The sequence below is a fragment of the Sorex araneus genome, chromosome X (genome assembly GCF_027595985.1).
Source record: "Sorex araneus isolate mSorAra2 chromosome X, mSorAra2.pri, whole genome shotgun sequence".
NCBI lineage: Eukaryota > Metazoa > Chordata > Mammalia > Eulipotyphla > Soricidae > Sorex > Sorex araneus.
The window spans coordinates 265,949,544-265,968,377 of NC_073313.1; the positions used below are offsets into that span (position 1 = coordinate 265,949,544).

The following is an 18,834-nucleotide window of genomic DNA, read 5'->3' on the forward strand; positions in this document are numbered from 1 at the left end:
GTGGGCGCCCGCGGGTCCCCGCGTGGGCACGGACGGCCGGGACGGAGAACCTTCCGCCCAGGGGAGCCACCCAGACAGCCCCCAGATAGTCCCCCGTAGTCACAGCGCGCCCAGACCCAGCCGCTCCCGGGGCGGTCCAGGGGAGGGGACTGAGGGGACGGGGCCACCCCCGGGACCAGGCTGGGGGGCCTCGGCACCGCCCACCCACGCCGCCTGCCCCACCCCCAGTTTCTGAGAAACTCCCTCAAGAGGACTCGGGGTTCCACCTGGAGCCTGCGTCTGAGCAAGGAGCTGAACAACCAGATTGAGAGTTTCGACAGCCCCTCCCTGGAGAAGGTGGGTGCCCACCCCGGCCCGGGACCCCTAGAGCCAGGCCGCGGCGCCCCTGAGCTAGCTCTGGGTTTTCTTCCTGAGAACCTGCGTGCCCTCTCCTCAGCTCCCGGACCCCCCCACCTCAGCTCCCAGCCCCCCACCTCAGCTCCCGCTCACGGGGTGCACTCGCCTCAGCTCCCAACCCCCCACCTCAGCTCCCAGCCCCCACCTCAGCTCCCGCTCACGGGGTGCACTTGCCTTAGCTCCCAACCCCCCACCTCAGCTCCCAGCCCCCACCTCAGCTCCCGCTCACGGGGTGCACTCGCCTCAGCTCCCAACCCCCCACCTCAGCTCCCAGCCCCCACCTCAGCTCCCAATCCCCCCACCTCATCTCCCACTCATGGGGGTGCCCCTTCTCCTCAGCTCCCAGCCCCCTGCTTACCTCATCCCCCTCTCACAGGGATGCTGTGTCCTTAGCTCCCAGCCCCCTGCTCACATCACCCCCTACTTGCAGGGGGGCTCTCTTCAGCTCCCTCCCTCCTACTCACCTCATCCCCCTCTCAAGGGATTTCTAGAAAGCCCAGCAGGAAGGAGCGAGACTGCACAGCGAGAGGGCGAGGCTGACACCGGCTGGGAGGAGTCCCCGGGTCCCAGCTCAGGGATGAGGGAGAGAAGGCTGGGTGGGAGGCTGGGGCTGGACTTCCCACTGTCCTCACCCCCACCGACAGCCCACTGGGCAGAGTCAGGTCGGCTCAGCTCCTCCAGAAACCGAGGCAGGATCCCAGGTGACTATTTCATCCTGAGGGGTTATTTTTTTAGTATAAAAAGAAAAGAGAAGAAAAATCTCTAAACATTGCGGCTGAGCGGCAAAGTGCTTGAAGCTGCATGCTTGAGCCCTGAGCTCTCCCCCATGCACCACAAACAACAGGTACCAACGTTGCTGAAATGTTGCTGAACTCAAACCAGCCTCCGTCACCCTTGGTTAAGAGGGCGACACTGGCGGGAACACGGCACAGCGTGTGGGGCGCTGGCCTTACACACGGCAAACCGGGGCCAGTCCTAGCAGGTGAAGATGGTCCTCCCACCCCACCAGGAGTGATCCCTAAGCACAGAGCCCTGAGCATTGTGGGTGTGGCCTAAAAATCATCATCATAATTTTTTTTAAAGATGATGGCGCTTCCCAGATGTGTCTATAAATCAAAATGCAGAGATGTCGGGGCCGGAGCGATAGCACAGTGGGTAGGGCGTTTGCCTTGCATGCGGCCAACCCGGGTTCGATCCCCGGCATCCCATATGGTCCCCCAAGCACTGCCAGGAGTCATTCCTGAGTGCAAAGCCAGGAATAACCCCTGAGCATCGCTGGGTGTGACCCAAAAAGCAAAAAAAAAAAAAAAAACAAAATGCAGAGATGTCGAATCATCCCCAAGGATGATCTTGATCTTGGTTGCGTTTTGGGAGGTTTGTCTTGGCCATGGATCAACCAACTGATTCTAAAATTCATGCAGAAGCGTATGGGGGTTCAAAAGCTCCGATCCACTCATGATCAGAGGACAAAGTTGGGGTATTCGAGCTTCCCGTTTTCTGCCGCCCTGGCCAACTGCAGCAAAGAGGTAGGGTGGCAGCCCCGAGAGGCTGCTGGAGCACCGGGCCTGGAGCTGGACCCAGCTGTGCTGTTCCCACCCGGCAATAAGGCCGCTGGGCCAGCCCCGCTGGGGAAGCAGAGACTTTTCAACAAACGGCACAGGAACAGTCCCGTGCTGGGCCCCATCCTCAGGCTCACACAACCACCAGTTCAAGGTAGAGCACAGAGCAAGAGCCACATGCACAGAACTGCCTAGATGAAGATGTCTGCAGGCGTGGGTCCGGGGGGCTTCGCCTGGGCAGATTCTCAGCTCTGACACCGAGGCCACAGGGCACAGTCTGGCGGTGGCCGTTGGACCCATTTCCCTAGCCCGAAAGTCGATCTATTAAGAAAATGAAGGAATTGGCTCTTTCTGGACCTGGCTGAACTGCAGGTGCCACCGTGGGAGCAGACATCTGCCACATCAGAGAGCGGAAAGGGCCATGCCGGGAGCCCCAGAGCCAGGACGTCTACCCGAGGCTCAGTCAAGCTCTATCCGTTTCTGGCCTGACGTACCAACTCCATGTTCAACCAGCTGGTGCTGAAGAGACTCTTCATGCATCGGGACCCCCGCTCCCCGGCTACCTTTGTCCGTGCCCTGTATGATTCGAAAGATGAAGCTTCCTGGCTGGAAAGGCAAAGCAGCCATGGAGTTGGGGACAGTCACAGATGATGTCCGCATCCAGGAGATTCCCAGACTGTAGGCATGTGCCCTGCATGTGACCGACCGGCCCCCATGACATCCTCAAGGCCAGAACAAAATCCTAACTTTCAACCAGCTGGCCCTGGACTCCCCGCAAAGACGGTGGGCCTGTCCTGCTCTCTGGCCCCCGGGAGGTGTAAGGACACGTTGGCAAGGCTCCTGGCACCCCACACAGCCACACTAACCTCTGTGCGTGCTTCAGGGGCCACAAGTCTTGAGTGTGCCAGAGGCAGAAGGGTCAGCCGTGGCTACAAGAACTGACCCGGATCCTGATTTACAGTTCGAGATTTTGGATGCTGGAAAAGAGAAAAAGTGAAGGAAACAGGAGATGGCTCAGAGGGTCAGTGCCCAGGCACCCCCGAAACTGCGTGCTCTACCTGGACACAGAGCTGGAAGTGACCTGGAAAACGTGAAGAAGAAAAGACTCACATACTGAGAAAAAAAGAGGGGGGCAGTCAAAATCCTCCAGGGAGGGTTTGTATCCAGAATATAGTGAGATCTCCTCAAGCAACAGTCAAGGGACAAATGCACCAATTTTTAAACATGGGTCTGAAGAGACTGTTCTTCAAAACTCTGTACAAATGGAAAGCTTTGTATAGGGTTGTTCTCAATAAGGAAATGCAAATTAAAATCATAGCAAGACACTACTTCATGCCCATCAGAGAGGCTGAAATAAGAATGGTAGATGATAAGTATTGGGTAAGAATGTGGAGAAGTTTGAGACTTCCTACATCGCTGTCATGAATGTAAAGTGGTGCCGTGGCTTTGAAAAAGTTTGACATTTCCTCAAAATGCTAAATGCAAATCTCACCATTGTACCACTTATGTTTGCCCAGAAGAGATGAAAATGCACATTCGGGGGGTGGGTAGGACAGTGGGGAGGGCTCTTGCCTTGCACAAGATTGACCCAGGTTCTATCCCTAGCACCACATATGGTCCCCTGAGCCCTTCTACAACTGATCCCTGAGCACAGAGTTATGAGTAAGCCTTGAGCACTGCTGGGTATCACACCAAAGCCAAAAATAAATACCCATACAGAAAACTTGCATGGAACCTTTATGGTAGCATTACTCATATAGCCCCCAAAAAGGTACAACTCAAGTATCTAGCCATGGCTGAACAGGTAAACTCAATATGGTATGTCCACAAAACAGAATAGTATCTAGCTATACTAAGAAGACAAATTTATGATACAAAAAAACATGGTCCTTGAATATGTAACAAAGAAAGGAACTAGATGCAAAGAAAATGAAAGAGCACATAGTCGATAATTTTATTTATTTAAATGTCCAGATTGGGCAAATCCAGAGACACATAGGAGACCTTTGGTACCAGGCACAGGGAAGGGGTGGGTAAGAATTGTGGGGTGACTGCTTGTATATGGAGGGTTTTTTTTAGTGGAGAGGTAATAGTCCAGCTTAGATTGTGAAGGTGGCCTCATATCCCTAAGTTTACATTAATCTTGTAATCACTCATTACGTGGGTATGTGAATTATATCTCAATGGTATATGAATTATATCTCAACAAAGTTGTAGCACTGTAACACTGTCATCCCGTTATTCATCGATTTGCTCGAGCGGGCACCAGTAACGTCTCCAGTGTGAGACTTGTTGTTACTGTTTTTGGCATATCGAATACACCACAGGTAGGTTGCCAGGCTCTGCCGTGCAGGCGGGATACTCTCGGTAGTTTACCAGGCTCTCCGAGAGGGATGGATGAATTGAACCCGGGTTGGCCACGTGCAAGGCAAATGCCCTACCCACAGTGCTATCGCGCCAGTCCATTAATGGACTCAACAAAGTTGTTTAAAGAAAGTATTTTAAACAACAAAGTTGTTTAAAGAAAATATTTTTATAGGTTCCAACCAGAAGTTGTGTTTGTTCAAATAGATACCCTTATTTGCTGCTTGGCCTTTGACAAGATCTAGTGTGTTACGAAATATACACCTTTTATAGGTGAGTAATGGAAAGCAGCAACTAACAAAGCATATCTTACAGATATCTGTCTTGGTATTAACAGATAGCAGCTTATACTTAGATATTCATCTATAGGAAAGTGGTATGTGGCATCTAATAAGCAAAAGTTCAGTCATATTGCAGTAACTCAATTAGCATAGAGAAGGTAAATCAGAAAACTTCCAAAGGCACAGTTGGGAGGCAGCAGCTGAAGGGACTTCTTCAAGACTGTCCCCAGCTGCCACCAATCTCTTCACGGCCAAGTGTGTGCCTACAGGTCAAGCCTACAGGCAGATGCCCAGTCTTCCGCCAAAATCACGAGCCAAAGCCACCAGCTTTATATCAAATAAAGCCCAAACTACAATATAGTGAAAAGAAGATCCCACTCAAAATAGCCAATGTGAATTCCACAATCAAATGAGTCACCGTATGACAATTGATTGTCATTCTCCATGGATGATGAACTGGACCAAAGCAGTCAACTCTGGCATGATTATAGGAACCCCAGAGGATGTGGGCATCACCTCTTGTCCCAGGATAGTGGGGTTCCCAAACAGAGCCCTGGAAAGTGAGGTGTTCATTGTAGCAGATTTCTCTGCAAGACGCATTGGCTCCCTTCTCTAGTGCACAGAAGGATTGTGCGTACATGCGTGTTTGTGTGTGTGTGTGTGTGTGTGTGCAGGCGTGCTTGGATATGTGTATAAATGTGACTATTTTGTGTAATTTGGCAAATTACTTCGAAGTTGATCTGAATGAGGAAGGAGTAGGGGAAAGGGCGGTTTGAGCGTCTTACAGAAGAATTTGCTCTGCCAGGGGAAACACTAAAAGTCTCAGTGTGCAAAATGAAGCTGTGGAAACACGCGAAGAACATATTGATGGCCGTTTTGTAATTTTAGGATTGTTCTTCAAATGTATAAAGGAAATAATAAAAGGAAAGGAAAAGAAACTTATAGAAAAGAAAGTACTTTCTGGGACCCAAACAAGATTATGAGTAAAATCCAAGGAAGTGAAATCTTGGGGACAAGGATACCCCAAGAGTGAGTCACCCTTGCGGTGGTTGCTGTGTGCTAGTAAGAGGTGCCTCAGACAGTGCCTGATTTTCAATTCTGCCTCTCTAGCCACACTTCCGCCCTCACCTCTAAATGAAACCGTTGGGTTTACAGAGTTATGGATTAAGTGAGATGATATGTGTGTGTTCTTTTTGTTTGTTTTTGCACTTACTCCTGGAAGTGCTCAGCGGCTACTCCCAGCTTAGTGCTCAGGGCTTGCTCCTGGCACTTTTCATCTCTGAGTGAGAAGCCTAGACATTCTGCACACCGTGCATTCACTCAGCCCGTTGGCGGCATCACCCTGGCCAGACATGTCTGTCCTTACTGTCTGCCCGCATGTGCAAAGGTCCTGCTGCGTTTTCTAAATGGGCGATACCCGCCCAGAGCCGGGCAGTCCAGCCACTCAGAGTGACCTGCACATTTATCTTCGAGAAGATGCTCAGATGTCTGCACTTGGAGGTTTTTTTTTCCCTTTTAAATGTGGAGTCCTCTGGTGAGCGCCGTCACGGCAGCGCCCCCTGGTGGCCCGGCTTCCCCGTGTCCCTCTGGCTCTGCAGGGCTTCCTCTACCGGGCCTTAGGCCTCACCCTGGCCACCGGCCTGGAGGCCGACAAAGTGGAGGTGCTGCTCCTGGAGCTGCTGTACAAGACCGACTACAGCAACGACTTTGACCGGGAGGTGAGCATATGCGCTGCGTGTGGGTGTGGGTGTGCATGTGCGTGGACACACGTGTGGCATCAATGTTTGTGCCCAATGTACATATGCACGCGGGTATATGTGCTCTGTGGGTGTGTCTGCAAGTGTGCCGGTATCATGTGTGGGTACACAGTGTGCACGCATGTCCGTGCGCACACATGTGCACGTTTGTGAGTAAACATACGTGTGTACATGTATATACACACATGCACGGACGTGTGTGCCCGTGTGTTGCTGTGTGCAGGGAAATGTGAGCATCGTTGGAGTGTCCCGCTGTGTTGGGGGGGAGATGCTCACCGCCCTCACGCCCTGTCCTTGCCCGCCAGGGTGTGATCCTCTGCTTCGGCCTGTGCGCCCGGGGCCAGGTGAAGACGGTGCTGGACGTGCTCCACGAGTTCGAGGAGCGGATCCAGGAGTCGGAGCAGTCCTGGCAGATCGGCGCGTGGCGGGTGAGACGCCGGGGCTGGATCTCAGACAAGTGCTCCCCCCGACCCCTCTTGCTCTCACCAAATGAAACTGCTCGAGCCTTCGCCAGCCAAGCTCGGGCTTTCAGGCATTTCCAGGGGCTCCCGAGACCCCCGGAGGAGCGCCCAGGGTCTGTTGGGAATGCAGAATCCCAGGCCCCTGGGGCTCAGCCTCTCATCATTGGGAGGGAGGGGGAGCCCCAGGGTCGCGACCCCCAGCCAGCAGCTGGCAGTGGGGAGCAGGAGTCAGACTCCAAGCTGCCCCGCCTGCCACAGGGCCCAGGGCCACGGCCGGGTCAGCCTCAGGGAACCAGCCGGAACCACCATGGCCCTGGAGGGCTCACTGGAGGGAAGACTGGGGAGTGGCCCCCACCCCCCAGGGCAGGCCCCCAGAGCTCTCTGACTGCCACACGGGGGCCCATGCCTGGGACATCTTCCAGGAGAACCGGCTGAGATCATTTGTTCCCAGGGGTTCCCCAGCACCCCGAGAGCTCCTGGCTTAGAGCAGGCCCCCGGCAGGCACAAGAGAGCCTTGTCCACGTGGAGCCCCTGAGCCCCAATAACGGGTGGCCCTGGCATTGGTGACCTCTGTCCGCCCAGGGCCCGGCGTGTCGTAGGTCCCTGATAAAGACGTATTGATTTTGCTCAGTGCCGGGATCGAACCCAGGTTTCAGGCATGTGACATGGCACTTTGTCACTGAGCCACATCCCCGGCCCGAACTGTGTCAGAGGAGAGCAGGAGAGAAAGTGCGGTGGGCTGGGTGCCCACCTTGCCCTCGGGAGCCTCAGGGTCCATTCCAGAGCTGCGGGTCCCCTGACCCTTGTCTCCAGCACTGAGATGGAAATAGCCCCCGAGCTCTGCTGGGTGTAGCCCCAAACCCGAACCAGTCACCAAAAACCAAAAATGGGAGAAGAGAGACGTGTGAATGAATGAATGAATGAATGATTGGATGGATGGATGAATGAATGTGCATCTCCAGCAGAAAGTCAGGTGAAGCCCCTTCCGTTGCCTGAGGGGCTCCCGCGGTCACGTGAGCAGCGCCCCCCAGCGCCCGCCCCTCTGCTTGGCCCCCTAGAAGGACCACCCCTGGAGGCGGGAGGCGGTGAAGAGCGCGCTCATGGTCATGTACAGCTGCGTGGCCGCCTACTGCCACCCGCAGCTGCTGCTCAGCCACGCCGACAGCCCCATCACGGCCAAGATCATCCACCACTTCTCCAGCAGCTGCCAGGTACCCGCACCGCCGCCCGGGAGATCGTGTCCCAGGAGAGACCTCCCTTTTTTCTCGTCTCCCCACCCTGACCCCACCCTGACATCTGGTGTAGACCCACCGCCAGGGGCAGGAAGTGGGGGTTGTCTTTGCGGGGCACAAGGGCACAGGCGAGGAGAAGGGTCCCGGGAAGACCACACTGAGCGTGTTCCACTGCAGGGGGCAGGCACTGACCTCGCACGCGGCCGAACCCCCGTTCAAGCCCGGGCACCACACCGGGTCATCCCTGGGCACAGAGGGGGGAGGAAGCCCCAGGCCCTTCAGGTGTGCCCCGCCCCCAAGCGAAACAGCTCTCAAAGGGCCGGAGAGCCCAGGGGTTAAATCCGATGCCTTACACGCATCTGCCCCTGGTTCAGTCGCTCCCTGGCACTGTACAAGGTCCCCCAAACACCACCAGGAGTGACTCCTGAGCACAGAGCAGGGAGTTAGCCCTAAGGAAGGGCTACCCCCCCGACCCTTCCTCCCCCAAATTACAAAAAAAAAATAGGTAAATAAGAAATGAGAATCAGTATGGGTAAGCACACACCCCTGCTCTTCGCGAGCGTGACCTTGTCCGTGCTCGCTACCCGGCCACCGCGGCCCGTTCCCGGGTCGGCCACCAGGATCCTGTGCAGCCTGATACAGGCACCCCGCCAACAGCGACCCCCCAGGCCTCCCGGTCACTGGGGGCACAGTCCTCCAGGCTTGTCCGTCCAGGAAGTTCCTTTGAACCTGATGCTTCTGGGGCGGGCTCAGGCCTGGGGGTTCCCGAGGACTGGGCTGGCCTTGGACCCCTCTGGGGCTCGGGGTGGAGAGAGACGGGCGTGGGGGCAGACCCTGGGTCCACTCACCGTGTGCCCTCCCCTGGCCGGGTCTGGTGCAGGACGTGTGCCTGAAACTGGCCTTCATGAAGAGCGTCGTGCAGGTCACGGGCGCCCTGAGGAATGTCCAGGGCCTGAGCGACTTCCAGTTTTCCCAGAAGCACACTCTGACTGGCCTGATCATGGTGAGCCGGGCGGGGTCCATCCTAGCTCTGATGACCCTCTTACCCGCCCAGAGCTCGTGTTCCTGTAGGACCCGGGGTCCCGGGCGGCAGCGGGGCTCTCTGAAGACCCTCCCTGGGCCACTTTGGCTCCATCCCACTGCAGGGTTTCTGAGCATGCGCTTTGTAACTAGGCTCACACATGGGGGCCACAGCACAGCTGCCCATAGTGCCCGCGGCTGCCCACTGGCCCGCGGGGTGTTGGACCACTGAGACCACAGGGGTGTCACCCAGGGTCTCCACGAGAGGGACTTGGGGAACCTCCCGCAGGCTGGACTCAAAGCTGATCTTGCCAAGAGCTAAGGTCACATCTGGGAAGCGTCAGCCGCTGCTGCTGTCCCTCCCGCCCCGGCCCCACCCCGTGACTGAAGGTGTCCCGGGGGCCGAGGGGCATGGGTGGAAGTCTCCAGAAGGGGTAGAAGCTGTTGGGCCCCGTGCTAGGCCTGACCCAGCCTGGCCCAGCGCCAGGGCACAGGCCCCAACATGTCACAGGAAAAGGGACTTGCTAAGAAGGAAGGTGGGGACCCTCCGGAGACTTCAGGACTGCCCGGCCCCCGCACTGGGGACTTCTGACACATGGGAGGCACTAGCGGTCCCGGATACCCCCCTTTCTGGGGGCCTGACCGGGGGCCGCCACTGGCCTAGGCTCCCCGTCCTCCTTCCCAGGGACCCTCACAGGTCACCACTGCTGCTTGTGCCGGCAGGACATCATGAAGGCGGAGCCCAGCAACAGCCTGGTGTCCCCCGTGAGGGCCATGGCCATGGACGCCCTGGCACACCTGAGGTGAGGTGCCCCTCTCCTCCTCCCTCTGCCTCTGTAGCGGGGTCTGGAGGGTGGGCAGCTGTGGAGCAATGGGCTGTCTTTGAAGGTGGGGTCTGCCCTGCCAGCTCTTTTCTGGAATTCTCTGCCACAGGTGGGGAGTTGATCTTGCACTTGGAGGGGAATGATCAGGGGGTGGTTGACAAGTGGATGATTCGTGTATGAAATCCCAGGAGGTGGGGGCAGCCTGGCCAGGAGGCTGGGAACTCGGTCACCAGATTCCTGTCTTGCGTAGGGCAGACGTCAGTGTTAGTGTTAGTGTTCATGTTAGTGTTAACCTTCATGTTAGCACTAGTGTTAGCGTATTAGTGTTAACATTAGTTAGTGTTAGCATTAGTGTTAGTGTTAGTGTTAGCACTAGTGTTAGCATTAGTATTAGCGTTAACATTAGTTAGTGTTAGCATTAGTGTCAGTGTGTTAGCATTAGCGTTAGTGTTAGTGTTAGCACTAGTGTTAGCATTAGTATTAGCGTTAACATTAGTTAGTGTTAGCATTAGTGTCAGTGTGTTAGCATTAGTGTTAGTGTTAGTGTTAGCATTAGTATTAGCGTTAACATTAGTGTTAGCATTAGTGTCAGTGTGTTAGCATTAGTGTTAGTGTTAGTGTTAGCACTAGTGTTAGCATTAGTATTAGCGTTAACATTAGTTAGTGTTAGCATTAGTGTCAGTGTGTTAGCATTAGTGTTAGTGTTAGTGTTAGCATTAGTATTAGCGTTAACATTAGTTAGTGTTAGCATTAGTGTGTGTTAGCATTAGCATTACTGTTAGTGTTAGCATTAGTGTTTGCATTAGCGTTAGTGTTAGTATTAATGTTAGTGTTTGCAGTAGCGTCAACTGTTTGCATTAGTGTTAGCGTTAGTGTTAGCATTAGTGTTAGTGTTAGTGTATATGTTAGTGTTAATGTCAGCATTAGCATTAGTGTATTAGCATTAGTGTTAGTGTTTGCAGTAGTGTTAGCGTCAGCATAGTTGGTGTTAGCATTAGTGTTAGTGTATATGTTAGTGGTAATGTCAGCGTTAGCATTAGTGTATTAGCATTAGTGTTAGTGTTTGCAGTAGTGTTAGTGTCAGCATAGTTGGTGTTAGCATTAGTGTAGCATTCATGTTAGCGTTGGCACTAGTGTTAGCACTAGCGTTAGCCTTGGCATGCAGTGTTGCGGTGCCTTAGTTGACCATCCTGGAAACACGTAAGCAGAGGGATAGGGGGATAGTGGGGGTGTGCATCATGAGGGTTGGACTCTCTCCAGAACCTTCTCTCCGGGGTGGGGGACGGAGCAGCCTTGGGGAACCTAGTGGAATCACTTACAGCTCACAGCAGGAACAGGTGGCAGAGGGTAAATGAATCTCCAGCCTCCCTCTGGGGTCTCGGGGAGAAGGTGCTCACGCCCTAAGGGAATTCTCGGACAGGCAGGCGTGTGAGGGTGAACCCTGAAGAAGGACCCTGAAGGCCAGGACGAGGGGCTTCCTCAGTGTGCCGCGGGACCTGCAGCACAGGACCCCGGGAAAGGCTCTGTGGATGGGGCAGCCCTCGGGGGCAGATGTTGGATGTTTTGGTGCCGTCACGACCCTCAGTCTGCAGGCACCATAGGATGGGGTGGGGGTGCTGCTAATGAGGCTGATGCCCGGACCCACTCCAGGCCTTTAAGGATGGACCCCAGAGTCTGGGCCTATCCCCAGGGACCTGACAAAGCCCCCAAATGCTTCCAGTGTGCAGCCAGGCTTGAGAATCACAAAGAAGGGGGTTTCGGAGAGAACAGGGGTGGGCGGCTTGAGCCAGGCAAGCAGGTGCCACCCCAGAGGGCTGAGCTGGGCTCAGAAGGCTGTGCGCCCCACCCCTGCCTCGCCACCTCCCGAGCTCTGGGCTCAGCGGGTCTAAGGTGCTGGGCTGGGTCAGATGGGACTAGCGTCCTTCTGAGCCTGGAGCAGCCTGGGGACAGAGGCCATGCTGTGACCGAGGAGGGGAGCTGTGGCCAGTGTCCACCCAGACGGGAACAGGCTCGAAGCCACAGGACACGGGGGCCTGGGTGTTGCCCACACCCCTGGGCAGGGCGCGCAGCCTGTCCTCCCCCCTGTGCCCTGGGAGGCAGGAGCCCCACCCCCCCACTGACCCCGGCCCTTGTCCCTGCTTCCTCCCCAGCAAACTGAAGCCTTTCTACTCCACAGAGGAGAGCGCCGAGCTGATGGAAATCAGCGCCCACTCCGTGATCTCTCTCCGGCCCCCCGCGGAGGACAACGAGTCCATTAGGGTAGGTCCCCGGGGCCAGCTCGGTGGAGGCAGCCTTCCCACCCAGGTAAGGCTAAGGGCTCAGCCCAGACTTCTCTGTGGCTCAATGGACAAAGCCGTCCTTCCCTCCCTCCGGAGTAAAGTCCCGTTGGCATCAGTGGAAGGGTGAGGTAGTAGCTGCCCCACCTCCTTACTCAGGACCCCAAGACAGAGGACCCACAACCCAACCCTACTGAAAGCCTGGAGGACCTTTGAACCGCTCTTCCCCCTTCCATTGGCTGGAGCTGGGTCACATGGCTCCATCCAGACGCAAGGGCTTCTGGGAAATGTCCGACTATGTGGCTGTCTTCCAACAACTCTGTAGAAAGTGGGGTCAGATCTTTGGCTGTTAGTCCTCTTGCCTGGGGTCCCGGTCCTGGGTGAGAACCTGGATGAGAAGCTCAGTTTCCTCCTCCGTGAAAGGAACTCCTCTTTAGGCCACCTGAGGAGGTGTGGAGAGAGCACTCGGCCTCACTCAGGGAACGGGGAGTGGTCAGACCTTCTTACGCCCAGACTCTGGGTGTGGAGTTCTGGTTGGTTGTGCCCAGCCCTCCCCTCTCTTGGCCGCAGACCCTCTATGCGAATGCCCTGAGCGCCCTGGAGCAGCTGATGGAGGGTCTCATGCAGCGGCAGCTGGACCCCAGGGGCCTCCAGGACATGGTGCATGTGAGTTGCGTGGGGAAGAGGCCCCCTGCCCCTCTGGAGGGAGGGAGGGAGGGAGGGAGGGGGCAGTGAAGGGTTATTCCCGGGTCCTGGGTTTTCTGATCACAGAGACTGTCACAAGTGAGAGCGCAAAGCGAAGGAACCTGTATTGCCAGCTCGAGCTAGGGTCCAAGCCTCATCCCACACACTGGGGTCTTGACAAGGACCCGGACCCAAGTTCCAGGGAACGTTAAATGGCATGTGGTTACATAAACAGAGTTGGCACAGTTGTTGGTCAGAGTTGGCAGTTTTCCTGAGAGTTCCGGCGAAGCAGTCATGAGTCTAATTGGTCATGCCCTCCTGCTGTTCGCAGAGCTGTCCTACTTAGCACAGGACTGGCTGGAGGTGTCTAGGGGATGTCCAGCTTCTGCCAAGGACAGTCTCAGGGAATTCTTTGGCGGGGGGGGGGGGGGGAACAGAAACTTAGGCCTACTGCTTGTTTTGCTGAAGTGCAGCGTGTCATGGCGCATGTGAGGTTCTTTCTCGACCTCACAGAATCACAAAATCATTGTATATTCTTCATCACCCAGATTTCCAGTTACTAATGTTCTGATGTATATGTGTATGTATACATAAGAACATGATAAATACATATATGTGTATATCTGTGTTTCTTTTTTCTGTCTTTGACTTTCATCTCTTGGTTGTGATGCTCTTTCTCGGGGCTGCACACTTTAGCTGTGGGTGCAGTGGTCAGAGGCAGGAAGCAGGATGTGTCACCCTGCCCCCAGGCCGTAGGTTAATCTCTAGACCACACCCAGCTTTCACTGGACCCTCTGATCTTCTGTGACCAAGAGCTGCTCGGGGTCGTGCATGCAGATGCCATACTTCTTTGGTCTTTGTCTTGGCCTCTTTTCAGGAATACTCATTAGTGTTGCTATAGGTTTTATTCCTTTGGAGGGAGTAGGGGTTTGGGTTTTTGTGCTACACTCAGTAGTTTTGGGGGGCTGTTCCTGGCTCTGTGTTCAGGGTCACTCCTGGTGGTGTTCAGATCAGATGGGCTGGGGATTACCACATGCAAGGCAAGCACTCTAACTCTCGTGCTATCTCTCTCACCCAAGTTGCTGGCGTAAAAAATTGGATTATTTAAATATTGATTACTGTATTTAGAGGCTTTCTAAATTCTGAACATCCGTCCATGGAATCAGGTGTGTGATGTGCAAACATTTCTCCCAGTCTGCCTGAGAATTGTTTTCATATTCTTCCTTCTCGGTGTCTTTGGAGAGCACATGTCTGAAATTTTGATGCCATGTAACTTGACCTTCCTTTTCTTCCATGGATCCTACTTTTGGTCTCAGATCTGACAGACTTTGTCAGACTCCAGGTCACGAAGATTTCCTTCTTGGGGTCTGGAGTTTCAGGTTTTACCAAAACAGATCCACAATCTATTCTAAGATCAGTTTAAAATACAGCGTGAGGTATGGATCAAAGTTTATTTCATTATTTTTTCCTTGCATATGGATAGCCCATTTCTCCAGTACCATTTGGTGGATAGAAGGCCTTTTCTCCCTTGCTTTATCTTTGTCAAAAATAAGTAGGCCTTGTCCATGGGTTGGCCTCTGGATGACTGGTTGTGCTGCATGCATGGTGCTTCTTTTCTCTCCACCAGTGTCTTCTTGTGTCAAATTCTGTGTGTTGGCTCGCACCAGCCTCGCCAGCAATCAGGAGCACAGAGGATGAGTCCATCCTTCCAGTATTGATGAGATAGGTTCTGACTTTATTTCACCTTGAAACGAGTTGCAATCATCTCTGATTTCTCCTTTGACCCAGGTTTGCTTAGAAATACCCCCAGTTTGCAAAATTTCCCCGGAGACCTTTTTTGGTCTGGATTCCTCACTTCCCTCCACAGAAACTTGATCCAGAACTTGGTGTGATCCGAACCTTTTGAAATCAGCTGCGGCCTAGATGATGCCCAATGATGGTTTGGGTCAGGGACTGTTCCACATGTGCTTGGAAAGTACAAGTGCTGCGTGGGCACTGGAGGGTCCCAGCATCCTCAGTCAGAGGGCATGGGTGGGTAGAGGCGGTGATTCCCCATGTCCATCCTCTTGTTGCGACTCTCTCTTCTTGTTGGCTCAGTTACCGGGATGAGGTCCTGAGACTCCAACTCACGTGGATCATTTCCTCTTTTCTGTCCCCTGTCCCATCTGTGGAAAGCTCCCCATGGCATATGCGATATGCCAGATACAGTAACAATCACAGGTCTCATTCCCCTGACCCTGAAAGGCCTCCAATCATTGAGAAAGATGAGTAAGGAGAGGCTGCTAAAATCTCGGGGCTGGGACGAATGGAGACATTACTGGTGCCCGCCCGAGCAAATCGATGAACAACCAGATGACAGTGATACAGTGATGCAGTCCCATCTGTGATTTAAGCTCTGGGAGGCAGGTTTCGAAGTGCAAGGCATGGTGGGCCACCTGCAAACAGAAGACATGTATGGTAAGGCCGGCTCTGTCTTCCTCCCTGCTGGCCACGCACTCAGCCCGCAGCCTCCTCATCCCCTGGTGGGGCATGGGGAGAATGCCAGAAGCATCCAGAATCATCTAGAAGCATGAAAGTCAGACTCAGTGGGAGGGGGGGTGAGGTGGGCCCGGCCTCAGCATTTTAATGCCCCTCATCTGTGTTGGGGTCCCTCACAGCTCCTGGAGAAGTGGATCTTGTCAGAGAAGGACTGGGAGCGGGAGAAGGCCATGCGCCTCCACCTCCGGCTCCTGCAGATCTACGTGCAGAGCGTCGGCGTCTGCGTGAGTGTGTGAGGCGCCGCTGGTCTGATTTACAGAGCGGGGGAACCCCTCTGACGCCAAGTCTGCCCGCTCCCAGACCCCCGCAGGGTCCCTGGGGAAGATGCTTCCGGCCACTAGGAACAAGGGTGATGCCTGTGGTGGCACGGGCAAGGAGGATGATACCCAGGGGTCAGGCGAGGGGAAATCTTCAGGCCTCAGAGGACAATGGTGTCTGCTGAGGGGACGAGCCTCAGGCCTCAAAGGACGATGGTGTCTGCTGAGGGGACGGGCCTCAGGCCTCAGAGGATGATGGTGTCTCCGGTTCCTGGTGTCCGACAGCCTCACTCTTGGGGCTGGTGTGAGGTGGGAACCAGGGGACTGGACATGGGATTTCAATGAGGCTCGTTCATGGGAGTACATGTGAGTACATGTCTGTCCCATGTTCTCTGACCCAGTTTCCAGGAAGTGCCTGAAAGAGGCGGTGCTCTGCTCTGACACGAGACACGGGGTGCTTGGTACTGGGTCAACGGGGGCCCACACCTGGGACCTGGCCCTCGTCACACCACCCAGGCTGTCCTCTGGGACCCGGGAGGGTCTGGCCAGGCATCCCTCGGGGACAGAGAACGGTGGCCTCTGCCACCTCCCCAGAAAGGGTGTCCTCCGAGCAGGAGTCCCCGCTCAGACCCCGCCCTCTCCCGTGTGTGAGCCGCAGCCTGAGTGGGCGCCTCCCGCCCGCAGATCCCCCTGAAGCTAGGCCAGTTCGGCATGCTGGTCGGCCTCGTCGCCCCGTGCACCTGCGACTCCCACAGCAAAACTCGCATGACCTCCACCGACATCCTGTCCACTCTGCTGGACCTCCACGGTAGGGGGACAGTGGGGTGGGAGGACCTGGCCTTGTTCTAAAAAGAAGGCTTCCCACAGAGTTGGGGGAGGGAGCACTGCTCAGAGAAGGCCATAGAAGCTTCTAGAAGGAAAGCCTCCTTAGTCCGGGAGGGCACATGCTGAGCACTGAGGGTCTCGGCCAGGCTGTGGTCAGCTGGTCTCCCACAGGCGAAGCAAAAGTAGCCATCGTTGAGCTCTGGGGATGCCGTCGCGTGGGGACGGGAGAGGGGAAGAGTCAGCGTCTGACTCGGTGTCCCCGGAGGCTCCCTGAGGGCAGGCGGCTGAGCTGTGGGTGGAGGCGGTGTGAGGAGAGGGGCCAGAGGCTGGCCTGCGCCACCCCCGTGACCGGGAACGGGGTTCCCCACAGCCAGCCAGACCTGCTCCCCGTGGGGCGCCTCCAAGGAGCAGGAGCTGGAGCGCTGTAAGGAGACCCTCCGGAGCTCCGACACGGACGTCATTCTCGGGGCCACGTCCCGAATCGCCAAGGTGCCCAGCAGGGCGGGGCGGGGCGGGGCGGGCGGCTGGGCGGCCCCACAGAGACCCTGTCCCAGTCAAGGCTCCTGGGGCCCCTCTGCCTCTAGACGCCCCTGTTGCCTCTGGTGCTCAGGAGGAGCCCAGGGGAGATTGTGGCCCCGCTGCCCAGAGCTGCCCAGACTTGCAGGGGTCGGGGGGCGCAAGGGCACCGCTGCCGGAGGGGCAGAGGGCATCCTGGGGCAGCTGGAGGAAGAGAGTGTCGGGGCGGGGTGAGGGCTTGGAGAGGCTGGGTGGGAGGCGGGAGGCAGGTCCGAGGGAGGAGGGCTCGCTGGGGGGACGGGTCCCTGGGTGGTGAGCGGGGGCAGGTGTGGGTGGAGCGCGGGGCCCCAGCGGCTGCCGGGGTTGCAGGTGGCGTGCCCGGAGTTCAACTGCGACGAGGTAGTGTCGCTGCTGCAGAAGTTGTGCGAGAACATTGGGGCCATGGACCCGCAGCACGACAGGGCCTCGGTCACCTGGATCTGCACCTTCCTCCAGATGCGGGCCAAGGAGCTGGAGGACAAGGTGGTGGCGGACACATGGGCGGGACCCCTGGCTGGGCGCGAGGAGGAGGAGGAGGAGGAGGAGGAGGAGGAGGAGGAACATTAGAAAGTTCTAGATGATGTTTTTCTTTGCGGGCGTGGTGGGCACACTTGGTGGTGCTCAGGGCTCACCCCCATCTCTCTACACTCCGACATCACACCTGGCGGGCTTGGGGAAACCCTATGTAACACCGGGGTGGAACCCGGGTTGGCCATGCACAAGGCAGGCTCCCTACCTGCCTTACTATCTATCGCTCTGGCCCCAGAAAGTTCTAGATGTTCTGCAAAGAACCAAACCCCTGGAAGATGGTCTGGACAGCAGGAGTCCCAGGGCGGCCTACTGGGGGTGCCTGCTGGCTCCGAGTCCGAGTTGGGGAGGGGCCCCGGGGATGAGGGCAGCTGCCCGCCTCACCCAGTGACCCCCCCCCCCCCCGCCCTCCCAGGTGGCCGAGATCCTGGGCGCCATCCTGGTGCACCTGCCCGTGGTGGAGCAGCCGGAGGTGAGGCGCCTCCTCGTCGAGGGCGTCCTCCTGCTGGCGCACTACCACCAGGAGACCGTGCTCACGTCGCTGCTCAGGCAGCCGCTGCCCATGGAGAGGTCGGTGCCCCGCGCTGTCACCTGAGCCGTGAAGCCTGCCCCCCCGCCCCCACTTACCCCACCCGGCCTTTGAAGCCTAGATCAAGCCTGAGTCGCCACCCGCGTGCGGCCCTGGACACCCGCAGGGCCCCGTCTCACTTCCTGTCCCCCCTCTCTCCTCTGGGGGAACCTGGGCCTGGAGCCCCCTCCCATGCCGTGGAGCTGAAATCCCGACCCTGTCCCTTCTCACGTGCCTGGGCCACCTCTCCGTGCCTGCTGCAGGAAAAAGCTCTGGGGCGGCCTCGCTGTTGGGTGTCTCCAGGACGTGTCCCAGCTCCCCACTTTGTCCCCCCTCCTTTTTGGCTGCATCCGGAGAGGAGAGGGGAGGGCCCAGTGCTCCAGGACCGAGTGGCAGGACCCCAAGTCCCTCGGGGCCTCTCGATAAAACTGTCCTTTGCGCCACCTTAGCACCCAGCGCAGAGTGCCGTGCCTGGCCGTGCGGCTCGGACGGCGGCCGGGTGTCTGGGACGGTCCCCGATACATCGGGGAGGTTCCAGAGATGGGAAGATGGGGGCTGGAGTGATAGCACAGCGGGGAGGGCGTTTGCCTTGCACTCGGCCAACCCGGGTTTGATTCCCAGCATCCCATATGGTCTCCTGAGCACCGCCAGGGGTAATTCCTGAGTGCAGAGCCAGGAGTAACCCCTGTGCATCGCTGGGTGGGACCCA

The 18,834-nt window shown here is 56.5% G+C and overlaps 1 protein-coding gene and 1 pseudogene across 1 annotated transcript in view; both read left to right on the forward strand.

The window, feature by feature from the left end:
* MROH2A (maestro heat like repeat family member 2A) overlaps positions 1 to 18,834 on the forward strand; it is a 46,791-nt gene that overhangs the window by 17,220 nt on the left and 10,737 nt on the right. Inside the window, exons 18-30 of the mRNA XM_055121286.1 lie at positions 229 to 336; positions 6,199 to 6,318; positions 6,663 to 6,785; positions 7,877 to 8,029; positions 8,931 to 9,053; positions 9,794 to 9,873; positions 12,045 to 12,153; positions 12,741 to 12,836; positions 15,512 to 15,616; positions 16,334 to 16,457; positions 16,845 to 16,963; positions 17,360 to 17,512; positions 17,973 to 18,127. Coding sequence (XP_054977261.1) covers positions 229 to 336; positions 6,199 to 6,318; positions 6,663 to 6,785; positions 7,877 to 8,029; positions 8,931 to 9,053; positions 9,794 to 9,873; positions 12,045 to 12,153; positions 12,741 to 12,836; positions 15,512 to 15,616; positions 16,334 to 16,457; positions 16,845 to 16,963; positions 17,360 to 17,512; positions 17,973 to 18,127 — 1,568 coding nt within the window. The remainder of the gene's footprint in view (positions 1 to 228; positions 337 to 6,198; positions 6,319 to 6,662; positions 6,786 to 7,876; positions 8,030 to 8,930; positions 9,054 to 9,793; positions 9,874 to 12,044; positions 12,154 to 12,740; positions 12,837 to 15,511; positions 15,617 to 16,333; positions 16,458 to 16,844; positions 16,964 to 17,359; positions 17,513 to 17,972; positions 18,128 to 18,834) is intronic.
* LOC105943082 (60S ribosomal protein L18-like) lies at positions 2,151 to 2,897 on the forward strand (annotated as a pseudogene).